Source organism: Nicotiana tomentosiformis, chromosome 1 (assembly GCF_000390325.3).
Source record: "Nicotiana tomentosiformis chromosome 1, ASM39032v3, whole genome shotgun sequence".
Taxonomy (NCBI): domain Eukaryota; kingdom Viridiplantae; phylum Streptophyta; class Magnoliopsida; order Solanales; family Solanaceae; genus Nicotiana; species Nicotiana tomentosiformis.
In genome coordinates this window covers 154,330,693-154,358,285 of record NC_090812.1, presented here as the reverse complement: position 1 = coordinate 154,358,285, position 27,593 = coordinate 154,330,693, and the positions used below count along the sequence as shown (strand labels likewise).

General features: G+C 33.5%; 1 protein-coding gene and 1 pseudogene across 3 annotated transcripts in view; both read right to left on the bottom strand.

The window, feature by feature from the left end:
- Positions 1-27,593, bottom strand: part of LOC104103148 (THO complex subunit 7A-like) — a 44,770-nt gene that overhangs the window by 11,276 nt on the left and 5,901 nt on the right. Inside the window, exons 1-2 of one of the 3 annotated variants that reach the window (XM_070192593.1) lie at positions 19,989-20,163; positions 2,036-2,643 (exon numbers count right to left, since the gene is read on the bottom strand). In XM_070192593.1, the coding sequence (XP_070048694.1) occupies positions 2,036-2,629 (594 nt within the window). In that variant the 5' untranslated portion in view covers positions 2,630-2,643; positions 19,989-20,163. Of the gene's footprint in view, positions 1-2,035; positions 2,644-3,822; positions 3,996-19,988; positions 20,164-27,593 lie in introns of those variants that run through there. The other 2 variants (XM_070192592.1, XM_070192594.1) reach the window with 2 other exon arrangements.
- Positions 14,676-19,977, bottom strand: LOC104085960 (ABSCISIC ACID-INSENSITIVE 5-like protein 2; annotated as a pseudogene).

The following is a 27,593-nucleotide window of genomic DNA, read 5'->3' as shown; positions in this document are numbered from 1 at the left end:
CCCCTTGGACGCGCCCCGTGGCGTCCCGGCAAGCCTCCCAACGCCTAGCGCCACGGTCGGCCCCGTGGTCTCGGCAGCGCCAAGTGACAAGCGAGCATGCGCCTCTGTCGCCCCACCGATAATCAATGCCAGCGCCCAGCGGCTGGCCAATGCCATCAGTGTCGCGCGCACCGACAATGCCGCGTGCACAAATCATCCTGTTGCCATCAGCGCCGCACACCCAAACAGTGCCCCGCGCGCAGACCCAATGCCAAGCACCAGCGCCCAGCCGCTGGCAGATCCAAATAGTGCCGCGCGCGCCCACAGCAATGCGCGCGCAGACCCTGCTGCTCAAGACAAAGTTGCTGCCATCGGACTTGCTTCCATAGAAGACTAAGTCCTTTTCATTGTAATTATAGAGTAGTTTTACTTCATTCATTTTCAGTGTGCTTCTACAGCTTTCTTAGGTCAACTCATGTAACTTTGGTTTATTTTTTTTAAGCATTATTAAGGGGGACCAAAGCATTCAAACATTCAAGCATTCAAACAATTCTCTGTACTGGTGTCTCCCCCCCCTCCCCCCGACACCGCATTTCATCTTGTAATAGCTTTCATCATCATCAATACAATCATCAGTTGCTCATTTTCCGCTGCTCAATTGCTCACGACATTGGCTTTCCCGTACGGCACTGACAATCTAGTCTAGCGTACGGCGAGGGCCTCAGTTGGCGCATAGCAACCGCACTGACATCGGTTGCTTAGCCTTACGTCGCCCTTCCAAGGAACTTCAGGAAGGCGCCGCGTAACACTTCTCATTGTCAAAAAAAAATGCATGTATAAGATGAAGAAAGTCAAAAGGAAACAAAAAGAAAATCAATTATTTTCTCTTCCATAATACCTAATTCTGACAATAAGAATCAGCAAGGATGCTCTAAACTATTTCTTCTTATCTGTTAGTTATGTTCAAGTCACGAAACCCTTCATGAACATTCAGATCATGTAACTTGAAACCGTATAGACCCCCGATAATGCCAGGGTAATGGAAAGAAACCAATTTAAGAGACTAAAATCCAGGGAAGTCTCTTCATAATTGTTAATCAGACAAAAATACTTAAAACCAAGTTCCCTAGTTGGTCTTACATAACTTTCACCAAACATCTTTGAGATATACTAATATTTGATGATTTTATAGATAAAGAAATGCAATTGTTTTAAAAAAGAAAGTGTGTGATTGACTTTTAGGCCAAAAACTAGAATGCTAAGGCAATGATGAGAGCAGCTAGCTAAGTTTAGAGGATTTCAAGATGATGCTTAAAGTTGTCTCCAGGTGACCTATAGGTCACGGGTTCGAACCGTGAAAACAACCACTAATGCTTGCATTAGGGTAGGCTCTCTACATCACACCCCTTGGGGTGCGGTCCTTCCCCGGACCCCACGTGAGCGTGGAATGCCTTGTGCACCGAGCTGCCCTTCAAGATGATGCTTAATAAAGATAAACAGTACTAGAAAGTCATGAAAACTTTGAAAAGCCTGGGATTTTCACCTACTGTTGATGGTTAATGGTTACTTTTTCATATAAATTCATTCAAAGTTTCACCATTGGTCTAGCGACAATTAGAGAGTTGACAATAATACCAAAAATACAAAAAATAAAAACAGTCAAAGCCAATAGGAAAAGTCAGCTCAAGAGAGTCTCTATCCGATTTTACAGGTTTAAAGAACATAATAAAGAATGTGAAATGTAAATGCCGAAGTAAAAAGCTTATTGAAGGAGAATTATCTTGCAATTCTCTAAATAAGTTGTGGACCTGTTGGTCATTAGAGTGTTATGTCAGTTATCTCTAATTCCTAAGTCTTTCGCTACTATATACCTTACCAGGTAGGGGTAACCAGGTAGGGGTAAGGTCTGCTTACACACGACCCTCACCAGACCCCACTTGTGGGATAAAACTGGGTCTGTTGTTTGGCTGCTATATAATTCAATCAAATCTATTAACGAATTTCCAGTGAAAAATCAACAGCGCAAACAAGATGGATTCTACGGAAAGATACATACCACGTGTAATAGAAGCGCAAATTGCTTTTTACGAAGCTCTAATGTTCTTGAACTAGCAGTATTCTCCGCCTCCAACATGGCTATCTCTTTCTCAAGGTCTGTAATAACTTTCTGAGTTTCAGATCTTGGAGGCTGCATCGCAACCAACTTCCTGATGGCCTCACACTCTTCTTTATGCTGCCTCTCTATCTTGCTTTCTTCAAGTTGCCTCTTGAGATCTTCTATATCGGCCTGAGCTTGTAATATTTGTCCATTTATCTCATCTTTCAGGTCATTGAAATTCTCCTTCTCTCTAAGGTTTGCATCTATGACTGCTTTGCTCTTTAGGAGCGGAATCTCAAACGTATTTAGCTCTTGCAAAAAAGCTTTGGCAAGTTTTTCACAATCGCCATAGTTATCAGCTTCCTTCTCTACCTCCGAAGCAAAAGCATTAAACTTTTTCTGAAGTTTCTTCAACGGCGGTTCGCCTCTGGTGGTTGTTGTGCGAGTAAGAAGTCTATGCTTAATAATAAAATCATCTTCAAGTGGGCCAAAAGCATAATGTGCAGCCACTGTCTCCCCCTTCCCAGCAACTTTTCTGCCTCTGGCCAACATTTAGTTTTCCTATCCTGAAAGAAAAACCATCTCCGACAGATATGGATTCCGTTTTTGAAGTAGCAACCTCTCTGAGTGACATCTAGACAAAAAAGAAAAAGAAAAGACAGCAAGATCTATGCAGAAGTTTTCCTAAACATTGTCTTCAACTAAACCTCGATCCAAAACTAGTGGTAGTATGTTCTATGACTCCTCTTATATAATCTTTAGAGATTCAACGTATTATGACTAACATTTATGTTGCATGTCAACTTGTTGCAACCCTCCTCCTTCATTTAGGCTCAGGCCAGCTATCCAAAACTCACATAGACAGAGTTCTTCAATAATTTTTGTTAGATCGAAAAAACAATTTGGAATCACTGTGATTGGTAACAAACTTGAAGAGTAGAAAACACTCATTTTCTCTTTTGTAGGTAACTTGAACAATAAAATCTTTCCACAAGGGAAATTCCCTAAAGACGTTGATAAATTAAAGGGTACCCTATAAGAATACGAGAAGGACAATTTGACACGTGTAGAAAGAAAAACTTTGCAGACCAACAAAAGCCAATTGAGCTCCGCCCATGCTAGTAGCACAGTGTAAATATAATAGTAAGATAATAGTAAGATATTTCCCTATTAGCACAGTGTAATTTTTTGACAAAGTAGATTCAATTGAACGCCCCTTTCTTCAATTTAGCTCCAGCCATGCTAGTAGTTTATAGGAATACCATAAGTCACCACTTCTATTAGAGTCGGATCCAGGATTTAAACTCTATGTGTTCAACTTTTAAGATTTTTAACATTGAACCCATTATATTTTTAAAGTTATGGATTCATATCCATTATTTTTACAATTTTAATGAATTTTACACATAAATTTCTACTCCGCGTAGATAGTTATGGGTTCAATTGACCCCTGACTTCTATATCCAACCAAATACTAAAAAATGATCCAAAAATAATTTCTCAAGGTACAACGTCTTTCAAGGAAATCCATACAAAATGCACCACTAACCCTAAACAAGGACAATTTAGAGAAATAACAAAAACATGGTGAACTACAAATAAATCAAATAGTCTGAAATTGGCAATATGAATCCTCCAAAACTATTTTATTTGTGAACTATAAATAAATCAATTACAGCTGCAAACAACAATTACTGTGTGTGTGTGTGTGTGTGTGTGTGAGAGAGAGAGAGAGAGAGTTATACGTGAATGTGTGAGATAGAGAAAATCTTTGCGAGCAAAACCCTCGTGTTCTTCACTGTGAAAAGCCTTTGTTCTTGCTTCTCGCTAGTCGGAGGATTAAGGGCGAGATCTCAGGGGTTTTGGCTTCTTTTTTCTTTTGTTCTTGTAAACCCCACTTCTGTCTTTTCTTCCTCTTTTTTTTTTTTCCTTGGATAAGGTTAATCTTTTGATTCAATATTCCATATAACTAGTTAAATTGCTAATATGTTAAATTTGTTATGAAATAAAAGCAACTTGGTAAAATATGAATAAGACATGTTGTTATGAAATAAAAGCAATTTAGTAAAACATGAACAAAAAATGGAGATAGAGAGAAGGAAGAGGTTTTCTTCTTCAATTGTGTGTATTTTCCTATCTATTACAAGGCCTTTATATAGGCATGAAAAAGTATAGAAATATGTCATTGAATATGTCATTAAGCATTTGAGAAGATCATGGAGGAAGAGTAGACATCCACCATAATTTGATTTTTCTTATAACACTCCTCCTTGGATGTCCATAGATAATGTGCCTCGTTAAAACCTTATTAGGAAAAAGCCCTATGGAAAAAAAATCCTAGTGAAGGAAAAAGAGTACACATGTTTAGAAATACGCCTTTTGGTTGCCTCGTTAAAAACCTTGCAAGGAAAACCCAGTGGGATAAAACCTTGTAAAAAAAAAAGAGTACAACGCGTATTAACTCCCCCTGATTAGAGCATCAATTCACATCCTTGAGCCTTCGCATCCCAATCTTGTACACTAGTTTCTTGAAGGTTGACGTCGGTAGAGATTTGGTAAACAAAACAGCCATATTATCACTTGAACGGATCTGTTGCATATTGATATCACCATTCTTTTGAAGATCGTGTGTGAAAAAAAAAAAACTTTGGTGAAATATGCTTTGTCTTATCCCCTTTTATGAATCCTCCCTTCAACTGGGCTATGCATGCTGCATTGTCTTCATACAAAATTATGGATAATTTGTCACACTTCAAACCACATTTGTCTCGAATAAGATGTATTATAGACCCCAACCATACACATTCTCGACTTGCTTCATGAATAGCGATTATCTCAGCATGATTAGATGAAGTAGCCACGATTGATTGCTTAGTCGATCGCCAAGATATGACAGTGCCTCCATATGTAAACACATAGCCTGTTTGAGATCGAACGTTTTGTGGGTCATATAAATACCCAGCATCGGCATAACCAACAAGATCAGGACTGCAATCATTTTTATAAAATAATCTCATACTGGTAGTCCCTTTTAGATACCGTAATATGTGTTTAATTCTATTCCAATGTCTCCTTGTAGGAGCAGAGATATATCTTGTTAAGACATTAACTGAAAAAGTTATGTCATACCTTGTAATGTTAGAAAGATACATTAGTGCACCAATTGCACTAAGAAATGGTACGTTGGGACCAAAAAGCTTTTCATTATTTTCATGAGGTCGGAATGGATGTGCTTTATCCATATAAAATCGCTTTAAAATCATTTTAGTGTATGTTGATTGATGGACAAAAATTTTATCTTTCATATACTCAATTTGTAGACCAAGACAAAATTTTATCTTTCCAAAATCTTTCATTTAAAATTCTTTCTTTAAATAGTCTACTATTTTAGGAAGCTCTACTGCTTTAGGAAGCTCCCTAGGAGTTCTAATGATATTTAAATCATCAACATACACGGTGATTATAACAAATTTAAATTCAGATCTTTTTATAACGACACAAGGACAAATTGAATCATTCTTGTACCCTTCTTTCAACAGGTACTCACTCAGGCGATTATACCACATGTGCCTTGATTGTTTCAATCCGTATAAGAATTTTTGAAGCTTTATTTAATAAATTTCTTGGAAACCTTAATATGCTTTAGAATAATTTAAATCCTTCAATGATTTTCATTATACGCATATCACGTTTTTTTTTGTATTGCCAGATTAAAACCTGAAATGACGATATCCACCACATGAGAACATGTCTCTATATAATCAATGCCAGGATATTTACAAATCTTCTTGTGACACAAGTCGTCTTTATGTCTATCGACTTGACCCTTGTTTTCCCGCACAAGAACACATTTATACTTCCACTGGCTTTATACTTTCAGGTGTTGGGACTATCTGTTCAACTTCATATTTTTCATGTGAAATCAATTTTCATTGCGTATTTTTCATTTGGCCAATCATTTATCTGTCCAAATTTCATGACAGATTTGAGCTCAAGATCTTCGTCAATATTAATAATATTGAGCGCTACATTATATTAACAATATTGTCGACGATTATTTTATATCGGTTCAACTATTACCCAATAAAGACATAACTTATTGAGATCTCTTTATCTTATTATTTTCAGGTACCTTAGTCTCTCCCATGAGGTCTTATAAAGTGTTATGTCGTGGTGCTCTTTTAGAGCACTTGCCTCCTTATTATGACCATCTTGAACATTTGCTCCTCTCCTTCTTCAAGGAGTTTTATCTTTGGAACCGATTAGTCTATTATGCTTTATGCATGCCATGGACTCTATTCATTATGAACTTTATTTTACTTGGAGCATTAGCAGCTGAATATGACATTTAGCTTTGGGTCAGCAAATACACCTGGTAATATTTTATAAATGAATTATCACTTGAACTTCAAGTCCACATTTTGTCGTACGAGGATCTCGGTGTACACATAATAATTCATTATATGCATTACTTTTTCAGCTGCCCATTTTCTCCCCCTATTGTTGGGATCACCAACACATATCACTAGCCTTATTTGGGGATCCATCTTTGTGCATTGTGTTGGAACAATTAAATCATGTAGCACATTCATATTTCTAGATGGAAATTATTTAGTTCCTGACCCCTGAACCGATTGTGGTAGGGAGAACTTATCATAACTTGGCTAGATGCGTACAAGTGCTGTTGTATATTAAATAATACATTACATACCAAATTTTATTTTTGACAATTTTGTTCTCATAACCAATGGTTTAGATATAATTAGAGGTATATAATTTCTGTTAAACAAACTTGGATTTAAACCAGTATTATCAAGATAAATCATCATAATTTATATTCTGGAACTGTGCTCTAATAATTTGAGCAATCAATCTTGTAAAAGCCAAACTACAAGTCGATAACAAATGCACATGTGACCATAGAATAGATGCATCTATTAAAATCATATAATAGTAAACGGTCCACGTGGAAGATGACTGGGCCCATATATTTATCACCTTTTATTCATTCCAGAAATCAAGAGATTCAATCCCAACCTTAACTGGTATATCATGAGAATAAGCAGCACAGAAAAATTCTTGAAGAATCTTACATTTCTTCAATATATGCCAATATAAATTTCAATTAATTTTTCGCATCATAATTGAACCGAGATGGTCAACCGGTCATGCCAGCTAATATTTGTTTTAGTAAACCTCTAGTTTACCTGCGACATATGATTCCATCATCATGCTTATATTTGTGTAGTACAAATAGAAAGAAAATCGGGTAATCTTTCATATTTATCCGTTATGATTATAGAAATATGAAGATATTCAATATTTCATTCATTTATAGTCTCAAAATGCCAACCACTTTGGCTTATACATTTGAAACTCAAAAAGTTTCTTTTGAGACTTTATAATATTAATATCGTGAATAATTTTATTCATTCGGGTAGTAATAAATTAATTTTTCCGGAGCTCTTAATAACTTTTGTACTACAAGATCTTTTATCACACCATTCATATGATAAATGTCTCCTTTACAGAAAAACTTATATCTTAATAAATTATCATGGTTAAAATCATCATAAGCAAAATCACTTCTTGCTTTAATTTTGCCTTTAATAACCTTTTATAAGGCACACCAATTTTTTATTTTTTTTTGGCGTATCACATGTACCCGACCAATGACATATTCATGTAACCACACAATAATATTTATTCTCTCTATTTCACTCAAACCTCCCTCAGAGGTGAGTTGTGTGGTATTCATCTAATCATGCATTGCATGTCTTTATTTATCACTTTTATCATATATTGCCACATTCACCTTTAGGAATGAGTCTTCATTCTTAATGCTTATCACAAGTCACATTCTCTTTGGATCATAATCAACGCCGTGCTTTATTATTTTTCATATCAATTTAATGGTAAACATTGCCTTCATATTTTGAAGGACTATTTTGAGAACCCATATTGTTCTCCTTTTATAATCATAGTGATAATTATTATTATTTTGATATTTGGAACTCAACCACTTGTCTTTATTTAGACTTGTTATGTGCCACTACCACATTCACTTCAAGAATGGAGCAAATCAAGTGGGGCAATATTCATGCCTTTTCATGAAAAATATATTAAATTTCTTTAGTCATTATTATATCATCAATATGGTATAGTGGGACTCAAACCTAATATCTTGCCAATATAAAGGCATATTAGGCCATAATGAATTGTGACTCAAACCCAACTCTTATCATCATGGAGCATCAAGACTTGATCCTGATGTCTTACCCTCATGGTTCATTGTGACTTGAACTCATTGAAGTTGATATCATTAATAGCAAATGACAAAAATAATTTCAAATACGAAAGAAATGCTTACCTTTTGTGTTAAACTCTTCATAATATCATTTGGATATAATTCTCAATAATAGACTTTTCGTTTACTCAAATCAGCTAAGTAATTAGTGTCAAACAGATATATGAAAATATAAAATAATATTGAAAATTCACATGTGGTCTTTGCTGCAATAAGCTTACTTCAAGATGAAAGTGATATGACCAAAACATTAAAGAAAAATGATATATCAAATAGAATAATATAGTACTACTAGTTACCATATATTTTTGTGAAAATTAAGTATTATGCTCTCTAGAAAAATAAAGAGATATAGCAGAACCTTTAGGTTAATCAGGGAATCAAAGAAAAATTAGGGGACAAATCTCTCTCTACTATCTACTACTATATGCTTTTCATATAGAAATGATTCAACGTGTTAATCTGATAAGAACTATCACAAATGAAAATTTTGGTGTAGTACATACTTCTTGTACTAATATTTTATCTTATTAAAATAAAATAGTTATGAGTATTATTATTATTATTATATTTTAATGGCATGAATCATTAAAATAGTAAAAAATAATTTTCTACTTATCCTACTCAATCCACAAATAAATTTTACTAAACATTAAAGCTACTTTTGATATAAGAAGACAACAATGCTCTAATCAAATATATATGGAACACAAGTGTTAGGAATTCTTTTTCTTTTCTAACCATGTAGGCATAAAAAAATAATTGAAGCTAAGTGTCACACATATATGTAGATTAAGATTTTTGGTTTGATTATCATGTTGTCATATTGCATATAAGTGTAAACTCAAAGCTAGACATGAATTAGCAAACATATGCTGACATAAGAATTTAAAAGTAAAGCTTACTAAATCGAAAAAAAATTTGACTAACTCTGGTTGAAAGAAGATAAAATTCGATTAAAGCACATAATCTCAGTTGGTTAGAGCATCGTGCTGATAACGTGTTATGAAATAAAAGTAACTTAGTAAAACATGAACAAGACATGTTGTTATGAAATAAAAGCAATTTAGTAAAACATGAACAAAAAATAGAGATAGAGAGAAGGAAGAGGTTTTCTTCTTCAATTGTGTGTATTTTCCTATCTATTACAAGACATTTATATAGGCATGAAAAGCATAGAAATATGTCATTGAATATGTCATTAAGCATTTGAGAAGATCATGAAGGAAGAGTAGACATCCACCATAATTTGATTTTTCTTATAACAAAATTTTGTTATTCCCGCCATTTTAATTTACACTTGTAGTATTCTAAAATATTATAATATTTTTATGGCTCTAAAAATTTCTCAGTAATAATTAAATAAGTTAAATTATTTTTAAATATAAAAATTTATCATCCTTATTTGGATTGAATAATAATAAGATGATGTCATAAATTAAAATTAATGGAGTATTTAATTTGTGAAGAGAGTTTCTTTCCAAATGTTATCAAATTTCCACTATAGGTTATAATAGGAGACTCCCATTTCTAAAATTAAGATACTGTCAAAAGGAATCCAACAAAATATGGAGGTAGATTTGCTCGACATTTAATTGACTTCAAAATAAGTTATTACAAATATAAGAGCGTGAATGCATTGGTCATTCATATATTAATTTAGGCACAAATATAAATTATGAATACTATCAGAAAATATAAAAATGTAAAAATATATAAGTTACACCAATCTCTTGGCGTGTTTTCCAACATAGGGTACACCGCTCTCTAGTTGATTGAGCTTAAATACGGGGCATACACTCCCAAATATCTTTGTTAATAGAGGGTACACCACTCCCTAGTTGATCGATCTTAAGTGCAGGGTACACCACTCCCTGATATCTTTACTAAATAGGGTACACCACTCCCTGGTATCTTTACCAGTATAGGGTACATCAATCCCTAGTTGTGTTTTCCGAAATAGTGGACATCACTCCCTAGTTGATGATCTTAACTGCATGGTACATCATTCCCTAATTCCGTTATCAATATAGGGTACACCATTCCCTAGTCACATTTTAAAAGGTACACCACTCCCTAATGCTTTCTTTGCTTTCAATTAAAAAAAAAACTTATTTCAATAATGTTACTTAAAGTGAAAATACTCATTTTTTCGGAAAAAAAAGAGGTGTGACAATGGCTATCAAAATTTCTCATTAGTAATAAAATTAGAAATTTAAAATTAAATTATTTTTAAATATACAAATTTATCATCCTAATCTGGTTTGAATAATAATAAGATGATGTCATATAAATTAAAATTAAAAGAGTATTTAATTTGTGAAGAGAGTTTCTTTCCAAATGTTCTCAAATTTCCACTATCGGTTATAATAGGAGATTCCATATCTAAAATTAAGATGTACTATCAAAATTAAAATATGGAGGTAGATTTGCTCGACATTTAATTGAATTCTAAATAAGTTATTTACAAATATAGAGCGTGAATGTGTTGATCGTTCATAAATTAATTTAGGCACAAATATAAATTATGAATACTATCAGAAAATATAAAAATAGTTATGGCAGAATAGGCCAAATTGATCGTTCATAAATCAATTTAGGTACAAATATAAATTATAAATACTATCAGAAAAATATAAAAAAGATTATGACAGAATAGGCCAAATTGATCTTTCATAAATCAATTGACACAAGTACACACACATTCTACTGTATGTATATATTTAGTGTCCATTCATACATCAATATATATACATAGAAGACTTCACTCACACAGGAACATATCTATGTAGAGGAGAGGGGGGTGATATATGCCGCAAGCTCAAATAAAATTTCATGTATACCTTTCCCCTTCTTTTTTTTTTTTTTCCTGTTCTTCTCTTTTTTAAAAAAAAAAAACTTTTATTTTCTTCATCTGCGTATTTCCTCTTTTTGTACAACCCCATTTTTATTATATTTTTAAAATATATTATTTGCTTCCTTTTTCTTTTTCTAAATCTCAACAAATACTTATTTGAATATGATCTTAATCATCTAATGTTATTTTTCCCTTTATTTCAAATAAAGAACCAAACATCTTCAATTTGGTTATTATATATTTATTTATGCACCAAAAATATTGTAAAGAGAAAACAAATAATTCAAAATGAAACCCGAACCAAATTAATTTAAGACATAGGGACCCGACCAAATGTATACTCTAATGCAATCTCTTTGACTAGTGGTAGACTTGCATTAAATATTGTGACACTTGTAGCTATCAAATCTTAATTTCATCTTTGCTAAGAGGTACCCAATGGCGAATGCAGCTCATTGTCACCGGGTTCTTTCTATGCCTATTTTAAATATGTGTAAAATTTATGAAAAATACATAAAATAATAGATATGAACCCATAATTTTATAAATATAATAGGTTCAATGGTAAAAACTTTAAAAATTGAACTCGTAAAGTTTAAATCTTGAATCGGACTCTGAAGGTACCAATAAGTCATGTCTCATGGACTCGAAATGGGGCTAGAGTCAAGTCTTCTGACCAGTTCACTAGAAGAGCTGGAGTTGATATTAAGAAACTTATCTTTGCAAACGGCTCAGTGCGGCCAATCTGGTATTCTTCGGTAGTTTTTCCCGAGGAGGAGGTGCAGTGCACAGTATATGAAGTCTATTTATGCTCCCAAATCGCAACCAAATTACGGGGCAGAATAATGTAATGACAATAGCGGCTCAATAGAATTGGTGACCTTTAGGACTATCATATAATGATTTAAGTGATTTATAAGTATTATTATTATGGTGAATTCGTGTGTTGTATGACCGATCATTGACAGAAGCTCATTTGGATCTGAACTGAATTAACGCTAATGAAAATGTCATAGTTATCTATATTCCTATTTTATTTTCTGTCTTTTGATAGTGAATGTCAGTTTGTTGCAAAGCAGTTTTGGTGAACGAAAGCTGAAATACTAACTTTAGTCCTAGTAAAATTCCCCTTTTTTTCATCAAAAAAAAAAAAAATCCCCTTTTCATTGTATATACATTTTGTAATAATTACAAATGCATACACAACTACTCTAGTTTGAGATAATAAAGAAAATCTATGTTATTTTATCAAATGTCAAAAATTATTTGGTTCCCTTAGCGATATCTTGAATGACCACTTCATCGATTATAGAACTACGAAATTAAAGAAATTATTGTTTTTTTTTTTTAACCACTAATGATGTCCAGATCAACGTACATACATCTTGAATAATATACTGAATACCAACATCCTCAAATATTACTAAACAATTTTCAAAAGTAATAAACATTCTAAAATGACATCATTATGCAATTAAAGTTGTAAATCGCTTAAAGAATGCAACAATACTTAATATTATTTTAGTGATCGGTTGATTTACTTTAATTTAGTTAAGCCTGACATGATTAGGTACATAGAAGTCATATTTCATTAGATTAAGATACATTAATAACGAAGAATACAAAGATAAAAAGTCATTAGGTAAACTCTAGATTCAACTTCAATTCTGATTAATTAAAGTTCAATCATGTGTCTCATTCTTAAGTGTACGTGCTCGTGCATGAAATATCTTTGTACGTCCAAACATCCGTTATCAATCATATACCTACATATACGTGTTCTTATTTTGTTTTATCAAAATAATCAATGTGGTTGTTCATTATTTGCATCATATTTGGACTTTATTTACTTGTAAACTATTTTATTATATCATTAGTGAGTTGTGAATTTTGATTCAATTTCGTAGTAGCTAAAGTTTTATATATTATGATCCATCCAATGGAATTTTTTTTCTAGAAGAAATATATAATTATGCTTTTAAATGGCATAAAAATCAGTTTACATAACGTAGGATATAAAGTGCTACTTTTTTGTTCTCCGTCTACCATTTTCTATTCGTTTTCGGGTCTAAATAATTAGGATTCTTTTCTTTCAAAACTTTGGAATTAATATGGAACATATTTTTATCTTTGCCATGTAAATTAAGAGGAGATCACTTATAATTGAAGCTTAAACAAAATGTTAACCCAAAAAAGCAAGAAAAAGAAAAGGAAGAGTGATGAATTTTACTAATTTTAAGAAAGTTAAAAAAGATCATCAAGTTAATTAGTTGTGTACTTTAGCAAATTAAATGAACAAAGGTTTTCCTCAAGTTTTTCATGCAAATCTATTATACGAATCGCCCATTATCTATTTAGGAGTAATATAGTAAGCACAAACAAAAATATAAAAAGTAAAATCGAAAATAAGCATATTCATGATTGAGAAATGTCCAAAAAAGATGTTTTGAACATTTATTGTAAATAAAATAAAATAAAAAGTTAAATGCTGTGTACTATCCAAATAAAGCTAACAACCATTTAAAATATTGTAAAATACTCTCGGTAGTCGGAACCAAGTTACTCAATAAATGAAAAAAGAAAAAAAGTTTTAAAAACTATTAGTACTACACTATTTTTGGAATACCCGAAACAATCACAAGTCTTATTTTATACTCCTACTTGAAAAGTTATCGAAAACTTATGGCAAAATATATAGTTTATCCCCGGAACTAAGGATCAAATCCCTATGACACACCTTCTGAGCACGGACAACCTTTTACACATGTCATAACTCAACTGTAAATAAATATATATTAAAAAATAAACCTTAATTGATTAAACTTTTTCCAACAAAATATTATGTCACCTTCCCCCTCCAAAATCTTCCCCAAGCCTCCCCTCCCCCACCGCCATCAACCCTCTTCTCCAAGCCCCCTTCCCATCGGCTTCCTCCTCTAAGGGTTTAATCCCCCCCCCCATTGTTTAGGAAAATGGAAAAAAATAAACAATTAAGAAAGAAAATATTTTTTTACTGTTCACGCACCTTATTGTATTGGTAAAACACGTACCGGCCACATCAACAAGAAAGTGTATCTTTAAATAAGTTAGGTGTGTAAAAGGTTGTCCGTGCTCAGAAAGTGTTTCATGGGAATTTGATCCTAAGTTAAGGGGGCAAACTATGTATTTTGCCAAAACTTATTCTTTCTTCCTTACATAATAAACCCAATTGTTTTTACTGTTGCAATTGATTAATAATAAAATATATGGGTCTACTTTCTGTTGCAATTAATGAATAACTTTATATATATATATATATACAAGAAGATCGCGGAAACTCATACAGTATATGAAAATTTTAAACAAGAGTAAAAAGGCAGTCCTTTATCTGGGTTTCTTTAGGTAATAAGACCACCTGTGATTTCAGACTTGTTTACCAAGTGAAAAGACACTGATTTCTCTTTCTACTGAATGTAGAGTCCATTTTCCTGTCCATTTCATCATCAGTTTTTCTAAATAAAACATATACATATAAACAAAAAAACTAAGTTATGGGATGGGAAGCAAAGCACATCACCAACAGAAGTAAAGAGGCTAAGATCTATCTCCAACTTTTAATAACTTTCATAGAGGATACACAATCCTATGCCTATCAAAACTACAGTAACTTCTACAAAATAACTAGAGAACGCACTCTCATCAGATTGAACTCGTTCGTCTGAGCTGGTATCTTGGTTCAGATGACAACTCGGATAACATCTTCTCTAGCTCCTGCAAGGTATAGTTCAGTAACATATTGGTTGAAAAAACAATGCAAGATGTAATGCTACGCTTAGGAACAGATGTAAGTAAAGGTGTCTTCTATAACATGTAGATGTACCGCGTGTTGCTAAGTTCGGACTGATATACACACCACTATGCGGAATTAGCCCTAGTCACAAGACATCTAGAAAACTGAGTAGGAAATATACAACAAGATTCCAAGTATTCAGCAACACTGTACAAGCCATTATAAGCAAGACTTGGTCAAAAAAAAAATAATCGCTGTTATAACGTAGCATCATTTTACATTTTGCATGTCTTGTAACACTCTTCGACAAGCGACAGAACTCAAGAATGGCATCCACAGGAAACAGGTGCTTATCCAAATATCTTAGTCAGCACGAAACTAGATACGGCAAAAGATCCTCGTCATCATGTAAGATCAGAGCATGGAGCAACTAGATTTGCCGCACCAAACAATAGGACTTATTAATACACCAGAAGAAATATATACATCGGCATCCACTAAATGCTTAATGTTATCAGCACCAATGAAACAGCTAAAACGGCCAAAGCAGCTATTGCGGTAGGATTTTCACAAACCCCCATTTGTCCAAGCATTGGTGGACAAAATTACACAATACCTGTGCTGGTGTGAGGCAACAGGTACCCCATGGAATTAGTCGAGGTGAGCACAAGCTGGCCCGGATACCACAGTTATCAAAAAAAAAGCGTCACAAATTCCCATAAATCAATTATGAAAGACATGGTCTGGAAATTCTTAAAGCATGAACAAAGGCACTAGTATGATTAGTTACTTGTTTAAAGATTCATATACATAGCTTATGTCTATATGATACTAGGAGAGGGATATCAAACATGTATAACGTCAAAGGTCCAATTTCTTAGAACGCTAATCCTATGGAACCAACACCACAGCCATCCTCGATTTGGCAGATACCATGATTCAATACCCCTCAGCTTTAGGCTACTTCTAATTAGTCACTAGTACGACTAGGCTGTCAGGCTTTCTTTTCTAGAGAGAGAGAGAGAGAGAGACTCGAAAAAAAGGCAGAATAAAACAAACTTTCAAAGGCAGCATTCACTTCTCACATCAATCATCAGAGGCAGCATTCACTTTCACCATTGCGTCAATTGTTCAAAAAGGCAAGAGTTTCAACTTGGGTAAAAACTAAAAAGCAAAATATTCTAAACACACCCCCTACAACCACTCCACTAAATTTATTAAAGACACTGGTGATGACAAACAATACTTTTAACCACATAACTAAGTGCACATTAATTGGGTAATTGGGTACTTCATTTATAATAGAGAGCTTCAAAGCATTACTAATAAAATAATATTCTCAAAGCATTTATAAGATGATCTCATACTCACTCTAATCTAATGCAACTGCTTTTCACATATGTAGTAAGCTAGCTTGTGGTTTTGTTTTTTAGCTAGCATGTGCTTCACGTTAAATTTAAAAGGTGGTTCCTTATCCATGGTGATGCATTTTTATCCTCCATCTTTGGAGCATGGTCAAAATATCAAAATGCCAACAAACTAACCAGAAATTTGAGGAATATGTACCTCTGCACCTTCCAAGTTAAGCTACAGAGATGGGCACCTGCACCCCATCACTAAGATCGACTTTGGAGGGGAAAGGGGAACTTAAAACCAAGTTTGAACCTACCTTTCCAACCCAAATGACATGTATACATAACAACTCCCTTGGTTCCATTTGATGAAAACTTTTTTTTTCCATTTTATGACATCTTTTTTTAGTCAGCTTAAATTGACCTTTCTATACTTGTAAACTTCTTGATCTTCGAATTCGCATTTTTCCTTAACGGCCAAAGGTTGAACTAGGATTTCAGCTCTAACCCAGATCAAGCATAAACTCGGCGAATGAAAATGTGACTTTTCTACCCGAAGAAAACCCATTTTCTGCCTACACAGTACAAAACTAGAACATTCCTCCCCTTTCAGCTCTCCCCACCCCCCAAAAAAAAGAACTAGGGATCCATGCCAAATCACAAGGTTTATTCAAAGAAAGCTAGCTAATCACGGACATTCATAAACTTTAGAACGATTACCGGTGCTAACAGCTAGTTTGAGGAAAAACCTACTAGATTATTTGATATAACATTAACAAGAGAAGTATCTTAAATCGTGTACTTCAGACATAAACTGCTACTCATGACCAGTCTACTCTTTTTTTTTATAAAGACTCATGACCAGTCTACTTTTACTTCTTTCTTTGAGTTACTAAAAAAATACAGGATATGTTTGATATGATTTAAGGCTCAGCCCTTTTTTCACATTTTGAGTATTCTCTGGTAACTCCACATTCTTTACAAGCCTATTTATTAATGACCTCTCTAATTCCAGTGCAAAGCCAGTAGTCCTTCAGATATTAATTATCTCACTTCTAAGACGATTCATCTTTCTACCGTCAACAACTGTTCCCTTTAAGATAAACTATTGATCATCAGAGATCTCCAAACTGTTATTTGAGACAAATGGCACAGGGAATATAAGGAGTTATAAATCAGCTTGCTAAGCTCATGAATGAAATCAGAAGCCAATAACACAACAAATAATCCTTCTTTAAAATATATATAACTAGGGGTTGAAGCCTCATATACATGATGAGAGGATCCCTACCTTCTCTTTCTTAAGCTTCATGTTCTCCTCTTCCAGATGTGAGACCTTGTTCACGAGCTCATTCTGGTAAGCCTACACCATGCAAATAATAGATTAAAATGTGAAGTACAAATGCAAACTGAGATTGCGAGCAATAAATTAGTGGACAGCACACCTGTTTTCTAGCTCGCGAGCGTGCAGCTGACTCTCTATTCTTGATCTTTCTCCTTAGTCTCCTATCAAGGGTCTTATCGATGTCCGTAGCATGCCTCTTCCGACCAGAGAACGGTGTATCGGACAGCGCATCAATCGAAGGAGATGGTGACAAGCCTATTGGAGGCACAAAATTTTGCACTGCCGTAGGATTATCCAATGACATTGTATGTCCTAAAGAAGCATCAGCACTGAAAAGCCCAGCTTTCACCAAGTAGTCCTCCAAAGTTGTCTCACCAAGAGTTGGCTTTCTCTCTTGATCGTTCATGCCGTCGAGATTTCTCACCGTTTGGCCTTGTTGTATGTCTCTCCACACTTTATCAACTGTATTACTACTAATTGCCTTCGCCAGAGTTAAGCTAGCCTGATGCTGAAAAGAAGTCGGTAGGGGAAGTATTATCAATATCCACACCAGCAAACTGATTTAGATCTGCATTCCACACACTCATTAATAACTCATCAAGATTCATGCTGCCCGGAGGCTTACCTAAATAAACAAACTGGTTCTCAACCTCGTCAACTGTGAGGTTAAACCATAATTTTTGCCTGCCCAATAGTGTAAATGAGATTGTCGCACACTCCCATGAGATTCATGGTCTGAATCCCCATTCATCAAAACCTCCAACCTTAACCCCTAATGGAAAACCTACTCTGTTAAAAAATAACACTTTTGGTCAAATATAAAAGAAAATACATTCTTGATCATCCCCATTATGACCAAAACAACCAATCAATCAACCACACATTAATTTTTAACCCCTTTTTTATAATCAAGAAATCCCCAAGAACCAGCTGGCGCACGGCTCGAGACTTGGTAGATAATCGCCTTCCCCATACCCTTCTCTACTTAAAATACCAGGCTTTTGACCACGGCATGGTTTGAACGTTTGACTTTCACCTAACCCCACACATTACTTATGCTCGTACTACTGAACCAAAGCCTGGGGCATCAATCCCTTACCTATCTAGGAAAAATATAAAAAAATTGACATAATCCCAAACTAGTTGAATTCTACTAAATGAATCCTCCATAATCCATATCTATTCTGCTCTACTTCAAGCCCATTTCCCCATCAAGACCAAAAAGGATAGATAGATTTTACTTGTATATGCAATCTTCACTATCAAAAAGCTTCAACTTTGCTGGAAGATCTACCTTTGTAAACCCCCTTTAAAATAAGTTGAAACCAGTTATAACACACAGACAACAACAAACCTAGTTAATCCCACAAGTGGGATCTAAGGCGGGTAGTGTATACGCAGACATTACCCCTACCTTCACACATGTGGTTTCCGATAGACTCTACCTTGTGAAGATAGAGATGTGGTCTCCGATAGACCCTCGGCTCAAGGAAAATTGAAACGAGTTATATGAATATTAAATCCTATATATCCATTTAGCTCTAATGAGGCCCATTTCCCCGTTAAGACCAAAAAGGAAAGATTTTTACCATATTTGCATCCTTCACTACCAAAAAGCTCTCACTTTTCTGGAAAAATCTTCCATAACCCCACCCCACCCCAAAAAAACCCCCAAAACACACACACTCTTTCCCCATCCCCACTAGTTGATGGGTGGGTACTATAAACGGGATACCTTCCTGAATCATACATAGAATAACCCCTGAACCCTCCTTTTGCTTATCCCACAACAACAACAACAATAACCAAGTCCAAGTACGAAACAAGTTGAGGTCGGCTATACGAATCTTCACTCACCAAATTTCCCTTTTGCTTATCAAAATAAAAATAGAATAACCAATGAATCCCAAATAATTAAAAGACTCAAAAGCAACTAAAATTGCAACTACTACGTCTTAATCTCAAACTAGTTAAATTAGCTTTACAAATCCAGAATACTAATTCCACTCCATTTTGAACCCCTCTCATTCCAATATTCAACTAGTTTGGTTCACAATTTAACATAATAGAAAGAAATATGCAGACCCATTAAGGAACAATACAAACTATACACAAATTTAAAGAAGATCAGAAGTAAAACGAAACAAATAAAACCCCAGAAAGCTCAAAGAAATTTTTATTTTACTAGATGACTGAATAACAGACTAATTGTTTTTTTTCAACAAAAAAAGGGAAAGAAAAATAATTATTGGAAAAAAGGAAGAAAGAGAGAGGGTATTACCTGGCAGAAGAAGAGGATGAATTAGTGAAAAAAACACAGGGAACTGCTTATCGTTCGTATGGGGAATCCACGTATCAGTGTATTTTTGTTCAAATCTTGAAACTGCCTTTCTCCTTTTTTTCCCCACCTATATGAGTTTGTTGATGGGGCCGGCCCATTGTCTTAGTGAAGCGAGAAAGCAAACAATTGCTCACAACTGGTTTTGGCATAATGTCCCTTTTTAAAACAATCTTAGCAAAATATTTTCGTTTTTTACTTGAACACCATAACTTTTTATATTTAAAATAAAAGATTTTTTTTGGTAATTAAATATTTTCGTATAACCAACCAATGTAAATATTTGCAAAGCATAGCAAATCACCATAACCTGCTTCAAAAACTGAAAACTAACCTTCAAACAATAATTCCTATCCACCTAGCCTCATTTATACAAGTAAATAAACTAAGGATCTTACTACCTACTTAATATTTACATTTACTAAGTAGTAATCATAGATTTCCCTTCAGCCCTAATGTTGCATATACAAGCAATCCTCCTAGCTAGGACCTCCCATGGAATTTATGTATGTTCAAAGATCCTTGCATTCCTCTCGAGCCACACAATATGAATAAACTCTGTATAGACTAGTTTGAGCAGCCTGGCTAAATGTGATCTTCCTTTAGTCTTCAGAATGACCCATTGTTGGCATGAGCGTGCATATGAGTGTTGGATTTGAATCCAATGCATCAACATGTTCCATAGATTTATGACATATCCACATTTTGCAAAGATGTGGTTTTTTTTATTGTTTCATGAGCATGTTTGCAGAAACAGTGTCACGCTCCGATCTCGGGGAGCATGACCGACGCTCAACCGAGATGTAACGATCCGACCGGTCATTTTGAGCTCCAGCGCGTCATTCAGCGGTTTGAGACCTTGAGTAGTTTCACTTCAGGTATTATGACTTGTACGCGTGGTCGAAATTGAATTTCGGAAGTTCAGAGTCGATTTGGAAAGAAAATTCTCATTTCAGAAGCTTTAAGTTGGAAGAATTGACCAAGGTTGGATTTCGAGTAAGCGACCTCGGAATCGGGATTTGAAGGTTCCAACAAGTTCGTATGATGATTTTGGACTTGGGCGTATGTCCGGATCGGGTTTTGGATGATCCAGGTGCGTTTCAGCGCCTATTGTGGGAGTTGGCATTTTGAAAGAATTTCATAAATATGGGTTGAAGTGCATTTCAATGTTATCGATGTCCGTTTGGGATTCCGAGATTGGGAATAACTTTGGGAATAAATTTTAGCCAGCAAAAAGCGGAGCAAGTGCAATAGTGCATAGATAGCTGATTTCAGAATTCTTATTTAAGGTGTGGCAGAAGTTAATAAACTTTTGTAAGTATAGTCACTTTAGAATTTATTTTAATTCAGATATACAAAGACTGAAGTTGAAAAAATCCCCGTCTGAAATTACAAATTGGATCTAGAGTTTAACATATTGCTTGTGTAAGCAAACTTCAAATATTTTTGTCTGGACAATTTAAGTATACGCGACTGAATTTGGGCTTACAAATTTATGGCTAATCATGTTTGTGCAGTTGTTGACAAAAATGACTGGAATTTTAAATATTTGTTAACTAGAAGTCTTTTCTGCTTCTGGCCAACATTTCTGCTTCTGGCCAACATTTAGTTTTCCTATCCTGAAAGAAAAACCATCTCCGACAGATATGGATTCCGTTTTTGAAGTAGCAACCTCTAAGAGTGACATCTAGACAAAAAAGAAAAAGAAAAGACAGCAAGATCTATGCAGAAACATTGTTTGATCAACTAAACCTCGATCCAAAACTAGTGGTAGTAGGTTCTATGATTCCTTCTTATATAATCTTTAGAGATTCAACGTATTATGACTAACATTTATGTTGCATGTCAACTTGTTGCAACCCTCCTCCTTCATTTAGGCTCAGGCCAACTATCCAAAACTCACATAGACAGAGTTCTTCAATAATTTTTGTTAGATCGAAAAAACAATTTGTAATCACTGTGATTGGTAACAAACTTGAAAAGTAGAAAACACTCATTTTCTCTTTTGTAGGTAACTTGAACAATAAAATCTTTCCACAAGGGAAATTCCCTAAAGACGTTGATAAATTAAAGGGTACCCTATAAGAATACGAGAAGGACAATTTGACACGTGTAGAAAGAAAAACTTTGCAGACCAACAAAAGCCAATTGAGCTCCGCCCATGCTAGTAGCACAGTGTAAATATAATAGTAAGATAATAGTAAGATATTTCCCTATTAGCACAGTGTAATTTTTTGACAAAGTAGATTCAATTGAACGCCCCTTTCTTCAATTTAGCTCCAGCCATGCTAGTAGTTTATAGGAATACCATAAGTCACCACTTCTATTAGAGTCGGATCCAGGATTTAAACTCTATGTGTTCAACTTTTAAGATTTTTAACATTGAACCCATTATATTTTTAAAGTTATGGATTCATATCCATTATTTTTACAATTTTAATGAATTTTACACATAAATTTCTACTCCGCGTAGATAGTTATGGGTTCAATTGACCCCTGACTTCTATATCCAACCAAATACTAAAAAATGATCCAAAAATAATTTCTCAAGGTACAACGTCTTTCAAGGAAATCCATACAAAATGCACCACTAACCCTAAACAAGGACAATTTAGAGAAATAACAAAAACATGGTGAACTACAAATAAATCAAATAGTCTGAAATTGGCAATATGAATCCTCCAAAACTATTTTATTTGTGAACTATAAATAAATCAATTACAGCTGCAAACAACAATTACTGTGTGTGTGTGTGTGTGTGTGTGTGAGAGAGAGAGAGAGAGAGTTATACGTGAATGTGTGAGATAGAGAAAATCTTTGCGAGCAAAACCCTCGTGTTCTTCACTGTGAAAAGCCTTTGTTCTTGCTTCTCGCTAGTCGGAGGATTAAGGGCGAGATCTCAGGGGTTTTGGCTTCTTTTTTCTTTTGTTCTTGTAAACCCCACTTCTGTCTTTTCTTCCTCTTTTTTTTTTCCTTTGATAAGGTTAATCTTTTGATTCAATATTCGATATAACTAGTTAAATTCGCCATTTTAATTTACACTTGTAGTATTCTAAAATATTATAATATTTTTATGGCTCTAAAAATTTCTCAGTAATAATTAAATAAGTTAAATTATTTTTAAATATAAAAATTTATCATCCTTATTTGGATTGAATAATAATAAGATGATGTCATAAATTAAAATTAATGGAGTATTTAATTTGTGAAGAGAGTTTCTTTCCAAATGTTATCAAATTTCCACTATAGGTTATAATAGGAGACTCCCATTTCTAAAATTAAGATACTGTCAAAAGGAATCCAACAAAATATGGAGGTAGATTTGCTCGACATTTAATTGACTTGAAAATAAGTTATTACAAATATAAGAGCGTGAATGCATTGGTCATTCATATATTAATTTAGGCACAAATATAAATTATGAATACTATCAGAAAATATAAAAATGTAAAAATATATAAGTTACACCAATCTCTTGGCGTGTTTTCCAACATAGGGTACACCGCTCTCTAGTTGATTGAGCTTAAATACGGGGCATACACTCCCAAATATCTTTGTTAATAGAGGGTACACCACTCCCTAGTTGATCGATCTTAAGTGCAGGGTACACCACTCCCTGATATCTTTACTAAATAGGGTACACCACTCCCTGGTATCTTTACCAGTATAGGGTACATCAATCCCTAGTTGTGTTTTCCGAAATAGTGGACATCACTCCCTAGTTGATGATCTTAACTGCATGGTACATCATTCCCTAATTCCGTTATCAATATAGGGTACACCATTCCCTAGTCACATTTTAAAAGGTACACCACTCCCTAATGCTTTCTTTGCTTTCAATTAAAAAAAAAACTTATTTCAATAATGTTACTTAAAGTGAAAATACTCATTTTTTCGGAAAAAAAAGAGGTGTGACAATGGCTATCAAAATTTCTCATTAGTAATAAAATTAGAAATTTAAAATTAAATTATTTTTAAATATACAAATTTATCATCCTAATCTGGTTTGAATAATAATAAGATGATGTCATATAAATTAAAATTAAAAGAGTATTTAATTTGTGAAGAGAGTTTCTTTCCAAATGTTCTCAAATTTCCACTATCGGTTATAATAGGAGATTCCATATCTAAAATTAAGATGTACTATCAAAATTAAAATATGGAGGTAGATTTGCTCGACATTTAATTGAATTCTAAATAAGTTATTTACAAATATAGAGCGTGAATGTGTTGATCGTTCATAAATTAATTTAGGCACAAATATAAATTATGAATACTATCAGAAAATATAAAAATAGTTATGGCAGAATAGGCCAAATTGATCGTTCATAAATCAATTTAGGTACAAATATAAATTATAAATACTATCAGAAAAATATAAAAAAGATTATGACAGAATAGGCCAAATTGATCTTTCATAAATCAATTGACACAAGTACACACACATTCTACTGTATGTATATATTTAGTGTCCATTCATACATCAATATATATACATAGAAGACTTCACTCACACAGGAACATATCTATGTAGAGGAGAGGGGGGTGATATATGCCGCAAGCTCAAATAAAATTTCATGTATACCTTTCCCCTTCTTTTTTTTTTTTTTCCTGTTCTTCTCTTTTTTTAAAAAAAAAAAACTTTTATTTTCTTCATCTGCGTATTTCCTCTTTTTGTACAACCCCATTTTTATTATATTTTTAAAATATATTATTTGCTTCCTTTTTCTTTTTCTAAATCTCAACAAATACTTATTTGAATATGATCTTAATCATCTAATGTTATTTTTCCCTTTATTTCAAATAAAGAACCAAACATCTTCAATTTGGTTATTATATATTTATTTATGCACCAAAAATATTGTAAAGAGAAAACAAATAATTCAAAATGAAACCCGAACCAAATTAATTTAAGACATAGGGACCCGACCAAATGTATACTCTAATGCAATCTCTTTGACTAGTGGTAGACTTGCATTAAATATTGTGACACTTGTAGCTATCAAATCTTAATTTCATCTTTGCTAAGAGGTACCCAATGGCGAATGCAGCTCATTGTCACCGGGTTCTTTCTATGCCTATTTTAAATATGTGTAAAATTTATGAAAAATACATAAAATAATAGATATGAACCCATAATTTTATAAATATAATAGGTTCAATGGTAAAAACTTTAAAAATTGAACTCGTAAAGTTTAAATCTTGAATCGGACTCTGAAGGTACCAATAAGTCATGTCTCATGGACTCGAAATGGGGCTAGAGTCAAGTCTTCTGACCAGTTCACTAGAAGAGCTGGAGTTGATATTAAGAAACTTATCTTTGCAAACGGCTCAGTGCGGCCAATCTGGTATTCTTCGGTAGTTTTTCCCGAGGAGGAGGTGCAGTGCACAGTATATGAAGTCTATTTATGCTCCCAAATCGCAACCAAATTACGGGGCAGAATAATGTAATGACAATAGCGGCTCAATAGAATTGGTGACCTTTAGGACTATCATATAATGATTTAAGTGATTTATAAGTATTATTATTATGGTGAATTCGTGTGTTGTATGACCGATCATTGACAGAAGCTCATTTGGATCTGAACTGAATTAACGCTAATGAAAATGTCATAGTTATCTATATTCCTATTTTATTTTCTGTCTTTTGATAGTGAATGTCAGTTTGTTGCAAAGCAGTTTTGGTGAACGAAAGCTGAAATACTAACTTTAGTCCTAGTAAAATTCCCCTTTTTTTCATCAAAAAAAAAAAAAATCCCCTTTTCATTGTATATACATTTTGTAATAATTACAAATGCATACACAACTACTCTAGTTTGAGATAATAAAGAAAATCTATGTTATTTTATCAAATGTCAAAAATTATTTGGTTCCCTTAGCGATATCTTGAATGACCACTTCATCGATTATAGAACTACGAAATTAAAGAAATTATTGTTTTTTTTTTTTAACCACTAATGATGTCCAGATCAACGTACATACATCTTGAATAATATACTGAATACCAACATCCTCAAATATTACTAAACAATTTTCAAAAGTAATAAACATTCTAAAATGACATCATTATGCAATTAAAGTTGTAAATCGCTTAAAGAATGCAACAATACTTAATATTATTTTAGTGATCGGTTGATTTACTTTAATTTAGTTAAGCCTGACATGATTAGGTACATAGAAGTCATATTTCATTAGATTAAGATACATTAATAACGAAGAATACAAAGATAAAAAGTCATTAGGTAAACTCTAGATTCAACTTCAATTCTGATTAATTAAAGTTCAATCATGTGTCTCATTCTTAAGTGTACGTGCTCGTGCATGAAATATCTTTGTACGTCCAAACATCCGTTATCAATCATATACCTACATATACGTGTTCTTATTTTGTTTTATCAAAATAATCAATGTGGTTGTTCATTATTTGCATCATATTTGGACTTTATTTACTTGTAAACTATTTTATTATATCATTAGTGAGTTGTGAATTTTGATTCAATTTCGTAGTAGCTAAAGTTTTATATATTATGATCCATCCAATGGAATTTTTTTTCTAGAAGAAATATATAATTATGCTTTTAAATGGCATAAAAATCAGTTTACATAACGTAGGATATAAAGTGCTACTTTTTTGTTCTCCGTCTACCATTTTCTATTCGTTTTCGGGTCTAAATAATTAGGATTCTTTTCTTTCAAAACTTTGGAATTAATATGGAACATATTTTTATCTTTGCCATGTAAATTAAGAGGAGATCACTTATAATTGAAGCTTAAACAAAATGTTAACCCAAAAAAGCAAGAAAAAGAAAAGGAAGAGTGATGAATTTTACTAATTTTAAGAAAGTTAAAAAAGATCATCAAGTTAATTAGTTGTGTACTTTAGCAAATTAAATGAACAAAGGTTTTCCTCAAGTTTTTCATGCAAATCTATTATACGAATCGCCCATTATCTATTTAGGAGTAATATAGTAAGCACAAACAAAAATATAAAAAGTAAAATCGAAAATAAGCATATTCATGATTGAGAAATGTCCAAAAAAGATGTTTTGAACATTTATTGTAAATAAAATAAAATAAAAAGTTAAATGCTGTGTACTATCCAAATAAAGCTAACAACCATTTAAAATATTGTAAAATACTCTCGGTAGTCGGAACCAAGTTACTCAATAAATGAAAAAAGAAAAAAAGTTTTAAAAACTATTAGTACTACACTATTTTTGGAATACCCGAAACAATCACAAGTCTTATTTTATACTCCTACTTGAAAAGTTATCGAAAACTTATGGCAAAATATATAGTTTATCCCCGGAACTAAGGATCAAATCCCTATGACACACCTTCTGAGCACGGACAACCTTTTACACATGTCATAACTCAACTGTAAATAAATATATATTAAAAAATAAACCTTAATTGATTAAACTTTTTCCAACAAAATATTATGTCACCTTCCCCCTCCAAAATCTTCCCCAAGCCTCCCCTCCCCCACCGCCATCAACCCTCTTCTCCAAGCCCCCTTCCCATCGGCTTCCTCCTCTAAGGGTTTAA